The sequence below is a fragment of the Dama dama genome, chromosome 21 (assembly GCF_033118175.1).
Source record: "Dama dama isolate Ldn47 chromosome 21, ASM3311817v1, whole genome shotgun sequence".
Classification (NCBI taxonomy): Eukaryota; Metazoa; Chordata; class Mammalia; order Artiodactyla; family Cervidae; genus Dama; species Dama dama.
Window position 1 is genome coordinate 62,738,150 of NC_083701.1, and position 19,613 is coordinate 62,757,762.

The 19,613-nt window shown below is 37.1% G+C and overlaps 1 protein-coding gene across 9 annotated transcripts in view; it reads right to left on the minus strand.

Annotated features, from left to right (window-relative positions):
• The window catches only part of VPS13B (vacuolar protein sorting 13 homolog B), a 771,473-nt gene that overhangs the window by 201,379 nt on the left and 550,481 nt on the right, over window positions 1–19,613 (minus strand). For all 9 annotated transcript variants that reach the window (XM_061123681.1, XM_061123682.1, XM_061123678.1 and 6 more), the window contains one exon: window positions 6,236–6,373. In XM_061123681.1, the coding sequence (XP_060979664.1) occupies window positions 6,236–6,373 (138 nt within the window). The remainder of the gene's footprint in view (window positions 1–6,235; window positions 6,374–19,613) is intronic.

The window sequence follows — 19,613 nt, forward strand, 5'->3', positions numbered from 1 at the left end:
GTGCTTTAAGTGTCATTTAGTGGCTACAGTGACAGTATTTAAATATATGTCCACAAAGAAACAATGAAAAAAATACCAGGGAGTACAAATATTTCTGTAAATGACCTTAAGTTAATTAGAAAAGTCTGCACCCTTCCCATTTCTTCTTCTCACGTGTCAGCTCTCATTAAATTAAAAAAAAAATATATCATTTCAAAGTTAAGAAATCCTATAGTTAACAAACTTTTAAACTGGGATCAAGGGGGCACATTCCTAAGTTTCTGTATGATGTCATATGAAGCAGTTCACAGTTGAATTTGCAAAAAGTATGAATGAGTTTTCAATATAAGAAGTATCTAACAGTAATTTCTCTATAGGCTAACTGTGCTGGGAACAGGTGGCCCTGCTTTCAATTACAGAGGGCTAGCATGCCAGTGTGAGGCCTGGATTAGTTCACCTTCTCACGGGGAATTTTCCTCGGTTGGGAATGGATTTATTATGGCTTCACACATGGAATAGAGCTCATGTCAGCTGAGGGCAGTGACACATCATATGATTCAAATTAACCTGCTGTGGACTGTTCCGCGGGGCTTAGATTGTGTATTAAAATGACGACATTTTAAAAACAGCTTGAAAGAAACCAGGATTGCTGAACTGCAATGGTTCCAATTTGTTCCAACTAATCTATCACCTGCTGGAGATATTATTCTAGTGGGTTTCTGGTAGCTGCTGTTTTCCAAGTTTCTCCAAGCCACTGACCTTGCTAATGGGTACAATTGTTGCCTCTGAAGGAAGGAGGTGGGTGTTGAGAGAGCTTTGAAGGGGTTTTTGATGTACAAGTTGGGACCTACCAATTGTGCTAAGGTACTATTAAGTGAACAGAGGAAATCAGGGAATACTCAAGAACACTGAATTATTTTCCCAAAAACAAATGCTAGGGAGTAGCATATGCATCACCTTGTTCAGATAAAATAATCCTTGAAAAAAATCTGAAAGGCTGAATTCAAAAGCTGTTAAGTTTGCACCTTAGGAAGAAAATTTAAGGGTAGGTAGTTATAGTCGGTATTTCCTCTACTCTTCGGGGTCATAACTTTTATTGCTAATGAAACTTTAATTCAAGAGCAACAAAGGAATAAATGAAAATACACTATTTTAGAGTTGTAGCATAAAGCATTCTTTGGGAATGATACTTAAATAGATGCACATACAGATTAAACTAATGGTATCAAAAGATTATTAAATGATAATACTGCATAATACTAGAAGCATTATTTGCAACACTAAAAAAAAAGGGCTTTTCATTTTTTTAAGGGAAGAGAATGGTACTGGGGAATACAAGAAAGCTGAATTTTGTTCCTCCAGTCTTAGCATAAATAATATTTCTCTTAAAATCTGGGAAAATATTTTTTTTCTTGAGTTGCCAAAAATCTATAAAATAATATATAACCTAGAGCCAGACATCTTGGAATGTGAACTCAAGTGGGCCTTAGGAAGCATCACTATGAACAAAGCTAGTGGAGGTGATGGAATTCCAGTTAAGCTATTTCAAATCCTAATAGATGATGCTGTGAAAGTGCTGCACTCAATATGCCAGCAAATTTGGAAAACTCAGCAGTGGCCACAGGACTGGAAAAGGTCAGTTTTCATTCCAATCCCAAAGAAAGGCAATCCCAAAGAATGCTCAAACTACTGCACAACTGCACTCATCTCACACACTAGTAAAGTAATGCTCAAAATTCTCTAAGCCAGGCTTCAGCAATACGTGAACTGTGAACTTCCAGATGTTCAAGCTGGTTTTAGAAAAGGCAGAGGAACCAGAGATCAAATTGCCAACATCCGCTAGATCATCGAAAAAGCAAGAGAGTTCCAGAAAAACATCTATTTCTGCTTTCTTGACTATGGGGATCACAATAAACTGTGGAAAATTCTGAAAGAGATGGGAATGCCAGACCACCTGACCTGCCTCTTGAGAAACCTCTATGCAGGTCAGGAAGCAACAGTTAGAACTGGACATGGAACAACAGGCTGGTTCCAAACAGGAAAAGGAGTACATCAAGGCTGTATATTGTCACCCTGCTTGTTTAAGTTATATGCAGAGTACATCATGAGAAATGCTGGGCTGGAAGAAGCACAAGCTGGAATCAAGATTGCCAGGAGAAATATCAATAACCTCAGACATGCAGATGACACCACCCTTATGGCAAAAAGCAAAGAACAACTAAAGAACCTCTAGATCAAAGTGAAAGAGAAGAGTGAAAAAGTTGGCTTAAAGCTCAATATTCAGAAAACTAAGATCATGGCATCCAGTCCCATCACTTTATGGGAAATAGATGGGGGAAGAGTGGAAACAGTGGCTGACTTTATTTTTTTGGGCTCCAAATTCACTGCAGATGATGATTTCAGCCATGAAATTAAAAGACATTTACTCCTTGGAAGGAAAGTTATGACCAACCTAGATAGCATATCAAAAAGCAGACATTACTTTGCCAACAAAGGTCTATCTAGTTAAGGCTATGGTCTTTCCAGTAGTCATGTATGCAGGTGAGAGTTGGACTATAAAGAAAGCTGAGTGCCAAAGAATTGATGCTTTTGAACCGTGGTGTTGGGGAAGACTCTTGAGAGTCTTGGACTGCAAGGAGATCCAACCAGTCCATCCTAAAGGAGATCAGTCCTGGGTGTTCATCGGAAGGACTGATGTTGAAGCTGAAACTCCAATACCTTGGCCACCTGATGCGAAGAGCTGACTCATTTGAAAAGACCCTGATGTTGGGAAAGATTGAAGGCAGGAGGAAAAAGGGATAACAGAAGATGAGATGGTTGGATGGCATCACTGACTCAATGGACATTAGTTTGGGTGAACTCCGGGAGTTGGTCATGAACAGGGAGGCCTGGTGTGCTGTGGTTCATGGGGTTGCAAAGAGTCGGAGATGACTGAGCAACTGAACTGAACAGCAAAAAATGCTTTATTATGTCCCACTGTTCCTATTGATCTCTAAATTAATATAGAGTAGCTATTTACAGAGAGATAACAATTTTTATTTAATAATACCTATGTATATACTTTACATGACAAACTGTTTATAGCAAGGAGATTTTCTCTGAGGTGGCAAATTCTGAAGTGGTTCAAGACTGTTAGCTTAATGTTCTCAGTCGTGTCTGACTCTCATGCAACCCCATGGACTGTAGCCTACTAGGCTCCTCTGTCCATGGGATTTTTCAGGGAAGAACACTGGCGTGGGTTGTCATTTCCTTCTCCAAAGGATCTTCCCAATCCACGGATCGAACCCAGGTCTCCCACATTGTAGGCAGATGGTTTACCATCTGAGCCACCAGGGAAGTCCCTAAACATACTTGACATGACAAACTGTTTATAGCAAGGAAATTCTCTCCAAGGTGGCAAATACTGGAGTAGTTCCAGGCTGTTAGCTTAATGTTCTAGTGGAATCGCACAGAACTGACATATCATTCAAACTAATCTCCCCTCAAATAATTCATGATAGAAAAATACTCTTGGTTAAAAAATGTTTTAGGCTTTGAAGAACTTAAACCATTTTATACTGCATATTGTATTTGATTTCTCATAATAAAAAATCATTAAAAAAGAAAACCACTCAGGGCCTCCCTGGTGGGCCTACACCCTGCAACTAGAGAAGCCAGCACACAGCAGTGAAGACCCAGAATAGCCAAATTAAATAAATAAAATTTAAAAACAGTCATTCTTTGTATCATTTCCCACTCTCCTATGCCCCAAAATATCTGTAGTTTGAGTCTCAGTAATTGTATTGATGGTCTTAAGAAAATCATATATAAACATATATTATTAATATATGAGTCACATAAAATCTTGGTACAAAAAATGTTTCCAGATCCACAGTATTCATTTTACCTGTGAGCTTGTTAGAAACATAGAATTTCATCCCTATTAAACCACATTTGCACTTAACCAGAATTCCAGAAATGTTCAAATGCACACTGCAGTTTGGGAACCACTGCTGTAAAATAACTATTTCAATTCATTAATTTAAAAGTTCGAACCCCAGATAGACAATCTTTATTACTGAATGGGCATAAAATTAGAAGTGGCAGATATGCAGTTTTCAATTTTAAAAAATATAAGAAACACAAAGTACAACTGTTGTAAAGTCATACACAGTCAAATAGAATGACAGAATGATAAACATATAAGTTTTCATTTGCCCATTTATATTTCTCAAAATTCAAATTATATGGGAGCCACAAAAATATGGTACACAATTTACTGCTGACTTGAAGATCCCATCCCTTTTAGAAACAAATCAATCAAATGTAAACTCGAAGGGAACTTTCTAGCCAAAAGGTAAAAGACTGTGCCTAAAAGCAAAAGAAATCTGAAACTAAAAGAGAGAAAAAGGAAGTAAACGCATTTCCCTATCACTTCTCCATGAAATAGTCATGTTCTTACCCTAATTCATTCATTCTGGCATGTTCAGTCTTTTGTCCTGCAATTGAAGAAAGCTACCGACTCTCTGCTACCCTATGGACTGTAGTCTGCCAGGCTCCTCTGTCCATGGGATTTCTTAGGCAAAAATACTGGAGTGGGTTGCCATTTCCTTCTCTAGGTTGCAGGTGGATTCTTTACCACCAGGGAAACATCATATACATATATATTATATGTGTATATAATATATATATATATATATATATATATATAAATAGCCTAAACAGCAGGTATTTTTTTCTTTTTTTCTTAGTAGTATATAAAATGTGTTTTTCCTACATTGATGATTGCTTGAATTCAATGAAATATGGTACTTCACACTCACTAACTGAGGACTCACACTCTTTTTCAACCATCCAGCGTTCCAAAGGATGCTTCCATCTTAAATGAATCCTTTAGACTTCATCATCAGCTTCTTCCCTTCCTTCAAGTCTTTAAAACCACACCTATATAGTAAATCTAGATACTAAAAATTAGAACTAATTCTTCATATATCTGTATGTTTTAAATCCCAGCATCAGATAAACATGTATAAGAAGAACTGAGCCCCAGCGAAAGGGCCAACTGAGTTGGTTTCAGGCTCTTTCTACTCTAGTCCTGATGGTGGGCCACTTTCTCTATTTGTAGTCACGAGTCATAATTTACTGGTTGTAGCACGCAAACTTAATCAGGTCCACATAGGGATAGCTTTCAATCACCAAAATTCATGCCTTGCAATACACTGCTAGAGATCTCAAGACAGTATAATGCCACAGTTTTAAACTCCTAATGAAGAAACTGGTATTCTTTGAATGACTAACATGTTCTGCAGCACTGTGAGTATAACAAAAGGAAAGCTCAGCTGTAGTAATTTCTGTTAAATAAACAACTCAGATCTCAAAGAGGTGATGTAAGAGTAACAAAGAAAAGAAGAGGTATTATCCTCCAATTAAAAATAAAAAAATTAATTAAAAAAACATGAGATGAAGGAGGAAGAAATAGAGCAGCAAAAACAAAGAGTGTGGAGGAGGAGATAGACAAGACAGAAAAAACCTTTAGTTATACTAAAATTAGTGCAGTATAGAAGTGACCTAGGTCTTTGGAGTCATAAAGACCTGAGTTTGAATGGCTCCTTTGCTACATGATCTCAGGCAATTGACTTCATTTTTCTAAGTCTTAGCTTCTTTATTTGTAAAATGGGATTAATTATAGAGCCTATACCTTGGCTTTAAACAAGTATATAAAGCACCTAGTACCTGGGACATAATAAGCACTTAATACTTTTTGATATCTATATCTATTTAAAATTGAGTGTTAATATATCCCAAGCACTTTGCTAAGCATCTGAAATGTGTAAGTATTTATCTAATCCAATCTACCTATGTATATTATCTTGTCTATGTATGTCATGTATCCTATCCACCTATCTATCCATTCATGCTCCCACCCATCTATCCATCCATTACCTATTTTATCTCTTAATTTACAGGTAAGGAAACTGAGGCACAGGAGATTAGACAAAGGCCTAAGGTCCCACAGTTAATTAGTAGAAAAGGTAGAAATAAAATGACAACTATTTTTTTAATTGATAACTACTTTTTGTCAAACTAATGGTAAATTTTAATGCATATTAATATTTGCCTTTTAATCTCTAGAACAGGTAGCCTGAGAAGGGTACACGTCTGGAAAACAAATCAATTACTCATGGTTGGCAAAGAACGTCAAGATTGCTAGCAGACTCCAAGTACACATTAAGAGACTCACAGGAAAAAAAAAAAGTTTGAATTATGACTTTCTTACCTGGTCCATTAAGAAAATCTTTAATTTGTAATGTTACAAGTGAAGGTGGAATACCACTTTTGCTGTCTATTTCTCCAGGTACTGTCTGCAGCCAAACTGTACAATAATCAAGGGCTTCAGGCAAAGTCTTCCCAGGATCTGAAGAGACAAAATTAAAGCTGAAAATGTCAATTACAACACAAACATCAATTCTGGTGTAAGAGTCTGAGCTGATAAGCAAGAGAAAAAACAGTTAAAATATTGTATGTCACCTTCATTAATGCATTTGCTTGTATACATACAGTGCATAAATACTTAAAGAGAAGCCCTCTCTGTACAAGGTAGACTGAGGAAACTATGTTTTCCAGAACCAGGCCAAAGAGGAAAAAATATTTCAAATCTTAGCTCATATCACCATTGAGTAAAGGTAGCTTCTGTACTGAGCTGCTGATTATTAATAGTTGAATAGATAGATTTGTTTTTTAAAGGGATGTTGGAAACAAGTTAAGGAAAAAAAAAGGGCAACCTTTCCAGCTTAAAAAGAGGCATATACATGTTCAAAGATGCAGTGGATTAGTACTACTTAGGGGTTATTCGATCTGTTTCAGTTTTACTGACATTACAATCACTTTTACTGCTAGGCTTTTGAAGTTAACTTCAGTAGCTTTCCCATAACCTTTTTGAATGATAAAATAGGTCAATTTTTCCAGTTCCAATTATGACTAAAAGTGGACTTTTTCAGTTTTTTCTATTAAATATTGTGCATTTTAAGCTTTTTTAAGGTTAATATTGTATATTTTTTTTAAAGTTTCTTTCAGTTATTGGTGATGGCAAATGGAATTTACCCTTTAATGCTTGGCAATCCAGTTTTTATTGAAATAGCTCTTTAAATAAAAACGACTGCTATATCTTGGCAGGCAATGTAGTAGGCTTTTTAAAAACTTCTAAATATTCAGTTTTTCTTTAGTTTCAAGATTGTTTTACTCTCTGTGTTTTAATGGCCTTTCAATGTCAATTTTATAGGGATGTTCTTGCCATAGAGTCCATCTATTCCATTTTCAGTTGATTTGAAATGTGTTATTAAAGTGTTATTTATTTTAGGTTTTATTGACTGGATTGCATTCAAGAAGAGCATTTACATACTGTGTATTATATTCAACATATGGTTATACAGTATTACTGTCATATGTGAACTGGGCATATAATTTCTGCCTTGGAATTTGTATTTCTTGACCCTATCATGTGATGCTTATGAAACCTGGCACATATGAACCTTTATGTGATTTCAAAGAAAATACTGAAAGCAACTGATCGTGACATTAGATCTATGTGGTAAAGATCAAACACTAAACTAGTGCATTCTTCTCTTTTTATGTGATCAGAGAATTTAAAGCAGTGAGAATATGCATAGTAGATCCATTACACAGTAACACTACACTATTCTGTTGTTCAAATGTAACGGTGAAGTCTGGTGAAAGGATGGCAAAAGTCTATTGCTGGTAGGATCTATAATCAGTCTGTAGGCTCTATGTAGCCTGTGAGTTCCTGCGCATCTATTTCTAGGTCTCACCTATGTAGCCATCATTAAGAAGAAATCATTGTTATCAAATAAGTGATATTGTGCCAGACCTATATGAGGAGACATAATTCTTGATTTTGCAGATGATACAACCTAGAAAGAAAATAATGATCTAATGGAAAAAACAGATATAAATGATGTAGCTGAATAAATAATGAACAGACATGAATTAAACTGATGTAGAAATATTAATATGATGTGTAAAAAGCTGGCAAGTAAAAATTAGGATGATAAGTATAACAAGGCATAAAACTCACATATTTAAACTTGAATGGCAGAAAAGGGATATCATGACTACATAAAGAGTTCGTATAATCAATACAGACACTAATAGAAAAACGGGTAAAGGGTAGAAAAAGCACTTATTTATGAAGAAAATAAACAAGTAATAAATGAAGGAAAACAAATGGCATAAAGCAGTTAATATATAAACATTAAGAGATACTACATCTTAGAAATAATTAAAGGAAAAAAAAAAACCTTTTTAAAATAAGTAGAGTTTTCTACCTACCAAGGCTTAAAAAACTGATAATGTCTATGCAAGAGGAGAGTGAAAAGGCTGGCTTAAAACTCAGCATTCAAAAAACTAAGATCCATGGCATCCGGTCCCTTTACTTCATGAAACAGATGGGGTGAAAAGGAAACAGTGACAGATTTTATTTTCTTGGGCTCCAAAATCACTGTGGACGGTGACTGCAGTCATGAAATCAAAAGACGCTTGCTCCTTGAAAGAAAAGCTATGACAAACCTAGACAGCATATTAAATTAAAGAGCAGAAACATTACTTTGCCAACAAAGGTCCACATAGTCAAAATTATGATTTTTCCAGTAGTCATGTACAGATGTGAGAGTTGGACCATATAGAAGGCTGAGCACCAAAGAATTGATGCTTTAGAAATGCGGTGCTTGAGAAGACTCTAGAGACTACCTTGGACAATAAGGAGATCAAACCAGTCAATCCTAAAGTATATCAACCCTGAATATTCATTGGAAGGACTGATGCCGGAGCTCAGGCTCCAACACTTTCGCCACCTGAAGTGACAAGCCAACTCAATGGAAAAGACACTGATGCTGGGAAAGATTGAGGGCAGGAGGAGAAGGGGGTGACAGAGGATGAGATGGTTGGATGGCATCATCGACTCAACAGACACGAGTTTGAGCAAACTCTGGGAGATAGTGAAGGACAGGTAAGCCTGGAGTGCAGCAGTCCCTGGGGTCCCAAAGAGCTGGACGTGACTTAGCAACTGAACAAACATAACACACATACATACAAATTCATTGTAGAATTGTTTATCATAGCAAAAAGTAAAAAAGAACTTAGACATCCATCAACGGATTAACATTTAAATAAAAACCAACAACCCATACAGTGTTTAAAAGAATCAAGATTTATATGTATTGACATAGGAAGACAAACATTTTATGCTAGTAGTAAATAACAAAGGTTGAATTTTTTTTTTCCATTTTTTGGCCATTTAGGATTCTTCTTCTAAAAATAAATACTCATTTTTCTATTGGGTTCTTTTTCTTACTGATTTGTAGAAACTCCTTATATATTATGGGTGTTAACGATTTGTTTGCCATGTGTAGCAAATGTTATTTCTTGGTATGTTAGTTGCCATATAGTTATATCCTGATGCTTTTTACATGCATCCTTTTTAATAGATGAGGTAAAAAATTATTAACATATCTTATGGATTTACCCCTAGGTTGAGTATATATTTTCCCATAGTCTATTGAAGCATTTCTAAGAACTGATTTACCTTTAGCTATTTAATCCTTCTGGAGAACACTTGTTTATGAAAAAGGAAAAAAACTCCTCAGTCTCACTATTAATTCAGTTCAGTTCAGTCACTCAGTTGTGACCCCATGAACAGAAGCATGCCAGGCCTCCTGTCCATCACCAACTTCCAGAGCCTACCCAAACTCATGTCCACTATTAATTAAGCTTATTTAAAACAAGAAACAATTTTTTTCACTTGATAGATAAACAAAAACTTGATGTGTAATATCTTGTGTGGGGGAGGAAGAAAAATGGATTCTACCATGTATGATAGGTAAGTGTGTGTGAAAAGTGGAAGCATTAGTTCCTCAGTCATGTTCAACTCTTGTGACCCCATGGACTGTAGCCAGTTAGGCTCCTCCGTCCGTGGGATTTCCCAGGCAAGAACACTGGAATGGGTTGCCATGCCCTTCACGGATTTTCCCGATCCAGGGATTGAATCCCCCTCTCTTACATCTCCGGCATTGGCAGATTGATTCTTTTCTCCTAGTGCCACCTGGGAAGCCACATACTACATCCCCGGTTTAAAATGTATAGCTGCATACAGATGGCTGATGTAAGAACAGAATAATTGAAATTAAGAACATTCAGGAAAACATAGGTTCATTGTTGATGAATACTGAATGTATGACAGGGCTGGTGGCTACTCCCCAAGTTTTGGCTAAAACCTCTACTCTGGATATGCCTGTAGTCACTGTGGTGAGATGAAGCAGCAGCAGTAGCAGAAAGGTGTATGAGAATCCCAGAGGATAGATAGCTCAGGTGTGGAAATCACTATTTAGTCCCTCTGGCTCTCGTGGCTAGATGATGTGGGGCATGACTTCTAGACTTCCTGAACCGTCTTCAATTTAGCTTCTCCTTAATTACATCATCAGGTCTAGAAAATAGGATTCATATTACACATTCCTTGGGGTTAATATAGCTGGAAAAGCACCAGAAAAATCAAGATTAAAGGAGCCTGTGAATATGATACAAACAGAGTGACAAATAGGGATGACTTTATCATACTGGAAGCTGTGTTAACTTTGCCAGCTTTCTTCTTCATACTCAGCGAAGACCTATTTATTTAAGTATAGGAAGCTCTCAAAAAGAATAAGCCCCTGCTGATGTTAATGAACATGTTTACATTTACACTGTTGTCCCTAGGCCAAAGAAACAGGAGACAGCCATATCTTATTATGAGTAACAGACTGTGGGAATGGGTTAGGAACACATGATAAACTGCTCAAGCCATAAATCTTGTTCAAAGTCAGTTAGCATTCACTTCCATGAGACATTGGTATTGACAAAGTTTTAATATTTGTTTTTCTTCTGGGTTGACCTGGACTTCAAAACAAAATACTTCATATATCCTGTCACAAAGAACACCAAAGGGAAGATTCAGAGCTTAAAGTCCACTCCCAGATGGACCAAGGTATTGTTGGCTTTTATAGAGACTTGATTCAGATTATATTCTTTGTGCTTGTAGATTACTTTGTCTTCTTCACAAAACCTTCATTTCAGTTAACTGCTTAGGAGGTTTTTCTCTGACCTGATAAAGTTTTTATCATCTTTCTAGTGCTGCTCATTATTGTTATTTTTTGACCCTTAGTAGATATTCACAGACTTAAATGTCTTTGCTTAACATTTGAATTACATAAAATATAACATGACTCATGTGTTCAGCTCACAGTGAAACTTTAGAAATGAATTTATTTTCTTTGCAATCTTCTACTTTTGTAAGTAGAAGTAGTAAATAAATTAGTAAATTTATTTTCTAAGCTCATATAGAACAGCTGAGTGCTGCAGACTTTGTAAGTTTCATAGTTATTTGGTTTTCTTTTATTAATACTATGTGGCAGGATATTTCTTTTTCATAACTAAGCCGAATTTTCAGTAAGGTCCCAATGAGGAGACATTTTCCCACAGATTTCAGTGAGGATTTCCTCATTTTAAGATTGATATAATACTGAATATGTAATGAAGTCCATTTACTTTTATACCAGATATTTCACAGAGACAAGAACTGCTTTTTTTTTTTTTTGCCATGAGTAAAAACTTTGAATTTTAAAAAGCTTTGTGTCATAAGAATCTCTTTATTTCAAAGCTACATACTGATTATAAAGAAAGAGAACCAGAGTGAGACTCCAGACCAACATCGTTTTCTTCCTCTCCCCCCTCCCTTCTGTTACAGTTACTTTTACCAATCACAGGTTTACAATGGAGTTGATAATCCATGTCTATTTCTGCTTTATCTTGGCTACATTTGTGCTCAAGAACACCTCTCACAAGTGAACTGGTTAAAGAAGGGCAGAAAGAGAAATTAGTCCATCAGTTACTTTCCCTGAAAGTTCCAGGCAAAGTTTTCATGGAGGAAGATGCAAGTGACTACAGTCACCATAATGTTTTTGACTCTTTGATTCAATTTTCTCATGATACCCTGTCTTTTACATTCTACGGAAAATGAATGCTAAGTTAAATATGGAGCAAGGTCAAGGTAATCAAATTTTCCAATGATAGAGAGTTCCTCTAAATTTATGTTACCAGAAAAAATATTATTAATTGAAATTTGTGGGATAAATCTTGAGAAATAAATATGATTAATTGGGTTTTAGTGTGCCTCACTTTAAGCATGTTTTCTTCAGTAAGCAAATAATCTCTCATCTTATTTCTATATTAGCTTCTTGCTGTACTAATGTAATCCTGTTGATGTTTGCAATCCTAACAAAATCTTGCTCAGTATTATAAAAAACTTTTGAAATTATATCATGCTTTAATTTTCAATCCTACTGATGCTTACTGATGATATATAATTAAAATTAATGTGTTCCCTAAACTATTACTGTAGATTAAAATTTCAGCAACTTTTGGCTTTGATTTCATATTGCACTGAGTTTTCTTTCCTTTCTCCCGCCCACTCTGAATTTTCTGATCATCATGAAAATATCACAAATTTCTCAGTGGCACAAAACGAATACTTGTACGATGTAGCACTGCAAATAGCCTCAAGATTTTACTTGTCTCCATTTTACTAATTCTAGAAAGTCTTGAAATATTTATTTGATTTTTAAAAAGGAAAAACAGATTATATATATTTTATTCACTTTAAAGCCACCTGTTATTATGTCATAAGCATGCTGAAGTCTGCTATAGGTACTGAACCCAGGCCTATCCCAGGATGCCACAGAACAAAAGTGGCATCAATGACTGCTTAGGGAGACTAGTTCTCTTTGGCCTGAGCTATCTAGAGCCATCATGTTTATGGAGTGAAGTGAAGTGAAGTGAAAGTTGCCCAATTGTTTCCAACTCTTTGTGACCCCGTGGCCTATACAGTCCATGGAATTCTCCAGGCCAGAACACTGACGTGAGTAGCCTTTCCCATCTCCAGGGGATCTTCCCAACCCAGGGATCAAACCCAGGTGTCCCGCATTGCAGGCAGATTCTTTACCAGCTGGGCCACAAGGGAAGCCCAAGAATACTGGATGGGTAGCCTGTCCCTTCTCCAGCAGATCTTCCTGACTCAGGAATCTAACGGAAGTCTCCTGCATTGCAGGCAGATTCTTTACAAACTGAGCTATGAGGGGAACCTCATGTTTATGAAAGAGCATGTATGTGACTTTTGATGAACTCTCAATGGACAACTGATAAGATACTGTCACATGAAAGAGGTTTGTTAAATAGTTTATCATTGACCCACGACTTACTGAAAACAGCCTTTCTTTCATGGAGCTTTCTAACATTTCTTAAAGAAGAGTTTATATCAGTTTGAAGTGAAAGCTGATCAGTCGTGTCTGATTCGTTGCAACCCTGTGGACTATACAGTCCATGAAATCCTCCAGGCCAGAATACTGGAGTGGGTAGCCTTTCTCTTCTCACCCCAGGGATCGAACCCACGTCTCCCATATTGTCGATGGATTCTTTACCAGCTGAGTCACCAGGGAAGCCCAAGAAGGTCACTGGGCCCAGGACACCATCAGGGACTCAGTTTGTAACAGGAAAAAAAAATGTGTAGAATAATGAAAGAACACCAATGCTGGAGGTACATAGTGAAGTCAAAGTGTTAGTTGCTCAGTTGTGTCTGACTCTTTGCGACTCCTTGGATTTTAGTCTCCCAGACTCCTCTGTCCATGGAATTCTCCAGGGAAGAATACTGGAGTGGATTGCCATGCCCTCGAGGCTCCAGGGGACCTTCTCAACCCAGGGATTGAACCCGGATCTCCCACATGCAAGCAGATTCTTTACCAGCTGAGCCACCTGGGAAGCTCTGGAGGTACACAGATCTGGATATAAATCCTGACTCCTCAAACTGGGTAAATTTAACTTCCCTGAGTCTCAGATTGCCTTCAAAATGGGGATAATAAACTAAATTATGGGGATGTTGAGAATATTATATTAGATAATATATGTACTGTGGTTTGTATGGACACGTTATGGTAGACGTTCAATAAACAGTCACTATTTTGTCTCTTAAACACAAACTCTAAACAAAATAGGAGTATGTGTGTGTAATATCTTTCAAGTATCCATTCTTCTTAGTCTTTTGTTTAATTTTGAAAAATCTTTACTGCTTATATAAAATAAGAGGAATATAATGTAAAAGGTAAAAAACAGTGGAAATTATACTCAATTTTGGGCTTCCCCTGTGGCTCAGATGGTAAAGAATCTGCCTGCAATGCGGGAGACCCAGGTTTGATCCCTGGGTCAGGAAGATTCCCTGGAGAAGGGAACAGCAACCCACTCCAGTATTCTTCCCTGGAGAATACCATAGACAGAGAAGACTGGTGGGCTATAGTCCATGGGACAGCAAAGAGTCAGACACGACTGAGAGACTGTCACTTCATTTCATATGCCCAATTTTGACCTTAAAAGCTACTAAACTTCTTAATATTTAACTTTTCAAATAATAATTATTGAAGTCTGAAATACGAGTCAACATATTTTACTTCCATATAAAATAATCTTTGCTAAGGATAAATGATAGATTTAACAATTTCTTTGCATTTTGGTTGTGCTAGTTATCAAAATTGTATTCTCAGCTTCTTTCTCATCCTTTCGAAATGCCTGGCCTACAAGTGAGTCAAGGATGTGCAATTTGCAAGCCAAAGTTGATTCCTTTTCGTTTTTTAAACTAGAAGTTAGAGACTCCTTTTACAAAGGTGGTTGGGTACATCAACCTTTATACAAAGGAGACTGAAATGACACTTTAAAATAATTTCTAAGTAAATATAGTGAGTCCATAAGGATTTCAATTTCACAGGGCTTTATTTTTAAGGAAGATCAAGAACAGTTCATAACTAGCCAGAGGAGGGAGGGTGGGAGCAAATACCTAAAGAGGACTCAGGGTAACAGGGAAGGGCTTAGAGAGTCCCTACTCTCCTTTCCTCTCCTCTAGCTTTATCGACTAGATGTTCCTAGATGGTTCTTTAGTGGAATCCTTTTATTACCAGTCAAAAATACACAAAAGTCCCCTTAATATAAACTGAATAAAATGTCAAGGAAAGCATTTTGGGAGGATCTATTGTATGTGACCAATTTGCCTCTATGAAATTCATATGGTTACAGCTCTCAAGGGCCTCCTTCAGAAACCATGGTTATACTTAGTTTTGGTATGCTCAAAAATGATTGGAATTGTAACTCCTTTCAACCAGTGGTTTCCATCAGAATAGTCACCTTCCAACCACTGGATATGCAAAAGGCAAAGCTATAGGTTTACCGAGTTGCTTATATTTTTCTATATTTATTTTTTGCTCCTTAAAGGTTATCTTATTATTTTTCTTTTTTTAAATGTAGCCACAGAAGCAAATCCAGTCCACGAGGCTTCTGCAAATCCAGTCCACGAGGCTTCTACAATACCTGAAAACTAAATCATGAAGGGACCTAGATCCATAAAACACAGTAACAATTCAATGACAAAACAGCCAAGTCAACCAAAAAGTCAATTCTATATTGCTATATAAACGGTCAGTGGCACCGTTTCCTCGTCAATATTTAGGCATTTGACTAACTCTAACCATTTTGACTAACTCTAAGCCTTTTTTTCACCTCATAAGATGTGACAGGAAGGGGAAAAGGAGATTTCCAGGTTTGAAATTCCAAACCTGGAGCCCATAGGAAGGAAGAGGAAAAAACTAAAATGGCTGTTGGCGTGTGTGATCACCAGGGTCTACTGGTTCTTATTTTTTGAACCAAACTTTCCATACCTTGCTAGAAGAAACTGCATTCTTTCCACTTAGTGAAGCTAATCAGCAGATAATATGTGAAGCATCATCTCAATTAATTCCTTTAATTTTCTACACTGCTTCGTATTGTGCTTGATCCTTTTACTATTTTTTTGTTATTTTAAAGTTGAATTCTAATGTTGGTAACTTCCTGGTGGCCCAGTGGTTAAGAATTTGCCTGCCAGTGCAGGGGACAGTGTTGGATCCCGGGTATGGGAAGATTCCACATGCCTTGGGGCAACTAAGTCGCAACTACTGAGCCTGTACTCAAGAGTCCATGAGCCACAACTGCTGAGTCCATACGCTGCAACTACTGAAGCCCATGCACCCTAGGGCTCATGGTCTGCAACAAGGGAAGCTACAATGAGAAGTCTGTGCAGCACAATTAAAGAATAACCTCTGCTTGCCACAAATAAAATAAGCTTGTAGGCAGGAACGAAGACCCAGAGAAGCCAAAAATAAATAAATGAATTCTAATGTTGGTTTCAGATACTTTATATGACAACTGACTAAAATTCAGAGCAAGGACACAGAGGAAGCTGTTTAGTCAAAAAAGGTAGTCATATAAATTCATGGAAGATCAAATTCATCTGAACTGTAAGCCTCAGCCCCTGCTCTAAGTTTGGGTTCTATAACATTGAAGGCAAATCCAGTGACTATAAATGATCCTCCTCATTTTTTCTTCACTATGAGTATATGCTGATGATTACAATTGGTGTTAAAAAGGGCCAGAACACTAATCTTTTTTATCATGTCCAAAAAGGAAAGTCTTATTACCATTAAGCTCTCCTTTCTAACACTAATAACTACAGAAGTCCCAATTTATAGTTGAATATTTCATAATTTCAAGGTATTTTACAAATATTATCTCATTTGGAGGTCAGATTAAACCATCAAACTACAAAAAACACATATTATTATAAAGGTATACCTTGTTTTATTGCGCTTTGTAGATATTGATTCTTTTAGAAATTGAAGGTTTGTGGCAACTCTGTCGAGCAAGTTGATTGGTGCCATTTTTCCAAAAGCATTTTTTTGTGTGTGTAATAAAGTTTTATTAAAGTATAAAGGAGATAGAGAAAGCTTCTGACAGAGGCATCAGAAGGGGGCAGAAACAGACATCATCTCATTTTGTGTCTTTGTGTCACCACATGTTGCTAAGTTTCCAATATTTCCATTTTTTTCACTATTACATTTGTTATGGTGATCTGTGATCAGTGATCTCTGATGTTACTATTCTAATAGTAGAGCATGTGGGCGCAGCAATTGTTTTAGGGCGCCACAAAACATGCCCATAAAGTGTTGCATGTGTTCAGACTGCACCACGGACCGGTCGTTCCCCTATCTCTCTCTCTTTCCTCTGGCCCCCCTATTTTCTGTGCTCAGTCGCTACTATCTCGTCCAACTCTTTGTGACCCCATGGAGGTAGACTGCCAGACTCCTTTGTCCATGAAATGTCTCAGGCAAGAATACTGGTGATGGTGGTTTAGTCACTAAGTCATGTCTGACTCTTGTGACCCTATGGACTGTAGCCTGCCGGGCTCCTCTGTCCATGGGATTTTCCAGGCAAGAATACTGGAGTGGATTGCCATTTCTTTCTCCAGGGGATCTTCCTGACCGAAGGATCGAAACCACATCTCATGTGTCTTATGCATTGCATGAGACATGGCTTTTTTTTTTTTCAATTATTTTCACCAGTTGGAGGCCAATCACTTTGCAATGAGACATGGCTTTTAACTGCTAAGCCATTGGAGAAGCCCCATTCCCTGAGATACAACAATATAGAAATTAGACCAATTAATAACCCTACAGTGGACTCTGAATATTCAAATGAAAGGGAGTGTTGTCCATCTCTCGCTTTAAAGCAAAAACTAGAAATGACAAAGCTTAGTGAGGAAGGCACACTGAGCCCAGACAGGCCGAAAGCTAGGCTTCTTGGACCAGTTAGCCCAGTTGTGAACGCAAAGGAAAAGTTTTTGAGGGAAATTAAAAGTGCTACTTCAGTGAACACATAAATAATAAGAAAATAAAACAGCTTTATTGCTGATAGGAGAAAGTTTTAGTGGTCTGGATAGATGACCAAATTAGTCACAACACTTTCTTAAGCCAAAGCCTAATCCAGAGAAAGGTCTTAATTCTCTTCAATTCTATAAAGGCTGAAGGAGATAAGGAAGCTGCGGAAGAAAAGAGTGAAGCTACCAGAGGTTAGTTCATGAGATTTAAGGAAAGAGTTCAACTCTATAACATAAAAGTACAAGGTGAAGCAGCAAATGCTAATTTAGAAGCTGTAGCAAGTTATCTAGAAGATTTGATATCAAGACCCAGAAGCTAAGATAATTAATGAAGGTGGCTACACAAAACAACAGATTTTCAATGTAGTCAAAACAGCCTTATATTGGAAGAAGATGCCATCTAGGACTCTCATAGCTAAAGAGGAGAAGTCAATTACTGGCTTCAAAGCTTCAAAGGCTGATTCTCTTATTAGGCGTCAGTGCAGCTGGTGACTTGAAGCCAATGCTCATTTACCAATCTGAAAATTCTAGGGACCTTAGGAATTAAGCTAAACCTACTCTGTCTGTGCTCTATAAATGGAACAAAACCTGGATGACAGTGCATCTGTTTACAACACAGTTTCCTGGATATTTTAAGCCCACTGTTGAGATCTATTGTTTAGGGAAGAAAAGATTCCTTTCAAAACATTACTGCACATTGATAAGGTATTTGGTTACCCAGAAGTTGTGATGGAGATGTACAACGAGATCAATGTTGTTTTCATGTCTGCTAACACAACATCCATTCTGCAGCCCATAGATCAAGGAGTAATTTCAACTTTCAAGCTTTACTATTAAAAAAATACATTCTGTGAAGCTATAACTGCCATAGATAGTGATTTCTCTGATGAATCTGGTAAAGTAAATTAAAACCTCCTGGAAAGGGTACACCATTCTAGATGCCATTAAGAACATTTGTGATTCGTGGGAAGAGGTCAAAATATCAACAATGGGAAGAAGCTGATCCCAACTCTCATGAATGACTCAGGGATTCAAGACTTCAGTGCAGAAAGTAACTGCAGATGTGGTGGAAACAGCAAGAGAATAAGAATTAGAAGCGAAACCTGAACATGTGACTAAATTGATGCAATCTCATGATAAAGCTTTAACGGATGAGGGATTTTTTTTCTTATAGATGAGCAAAAAAGTGATTTCTTGAGATGGAGATGCCATGAATATTGTTGAAATGACAACAAAGGGCTTAGAATATTACATAAACTTAGTTATAAGGTAGCAGCAGGTTTTGAGAGGATTAACTCCAGTTTTGGAAGAAGTTCTACCTGGGTAAAATGCTATCAAGCAGCACTGCATGCTACGGAGAAATCACTCATGAAACAAAGAGTCAATCAACATGGCAAACTTCACTGTTATGTTATTTTAAGATGCTGCCACAGCCACCCAAACCTTCAGTAATCACCATCCTGAACAACGAAGAGGCAAGACACTATACCTGCAAGAAGATTAGGACCCACTGAGGGTTCTGATGATGGTTAGCATTTTTAGCAATGAAGTATTTTTAAAGTAAGGCATGTTCATTGTGTTTGAGATATATCACCATTGCACACTTAAGGGACTATACTACAGTGTGAACATAATTTTTATATGCACTGGGAAACCAAAAAGTTCTTGTGACTTGTTTTACAGCAATATTTGCTTTACTGCAATCGTTCTAGAACCAAAGTTACAATATCTCTGAGGTATGCCTGTACCTATCTTAGAGAAAAGGAAATTAAAGCACCAATAAGCTCAGTTATCTGCATGAAAGAGCTTTGGCATTAGAGCCATGACT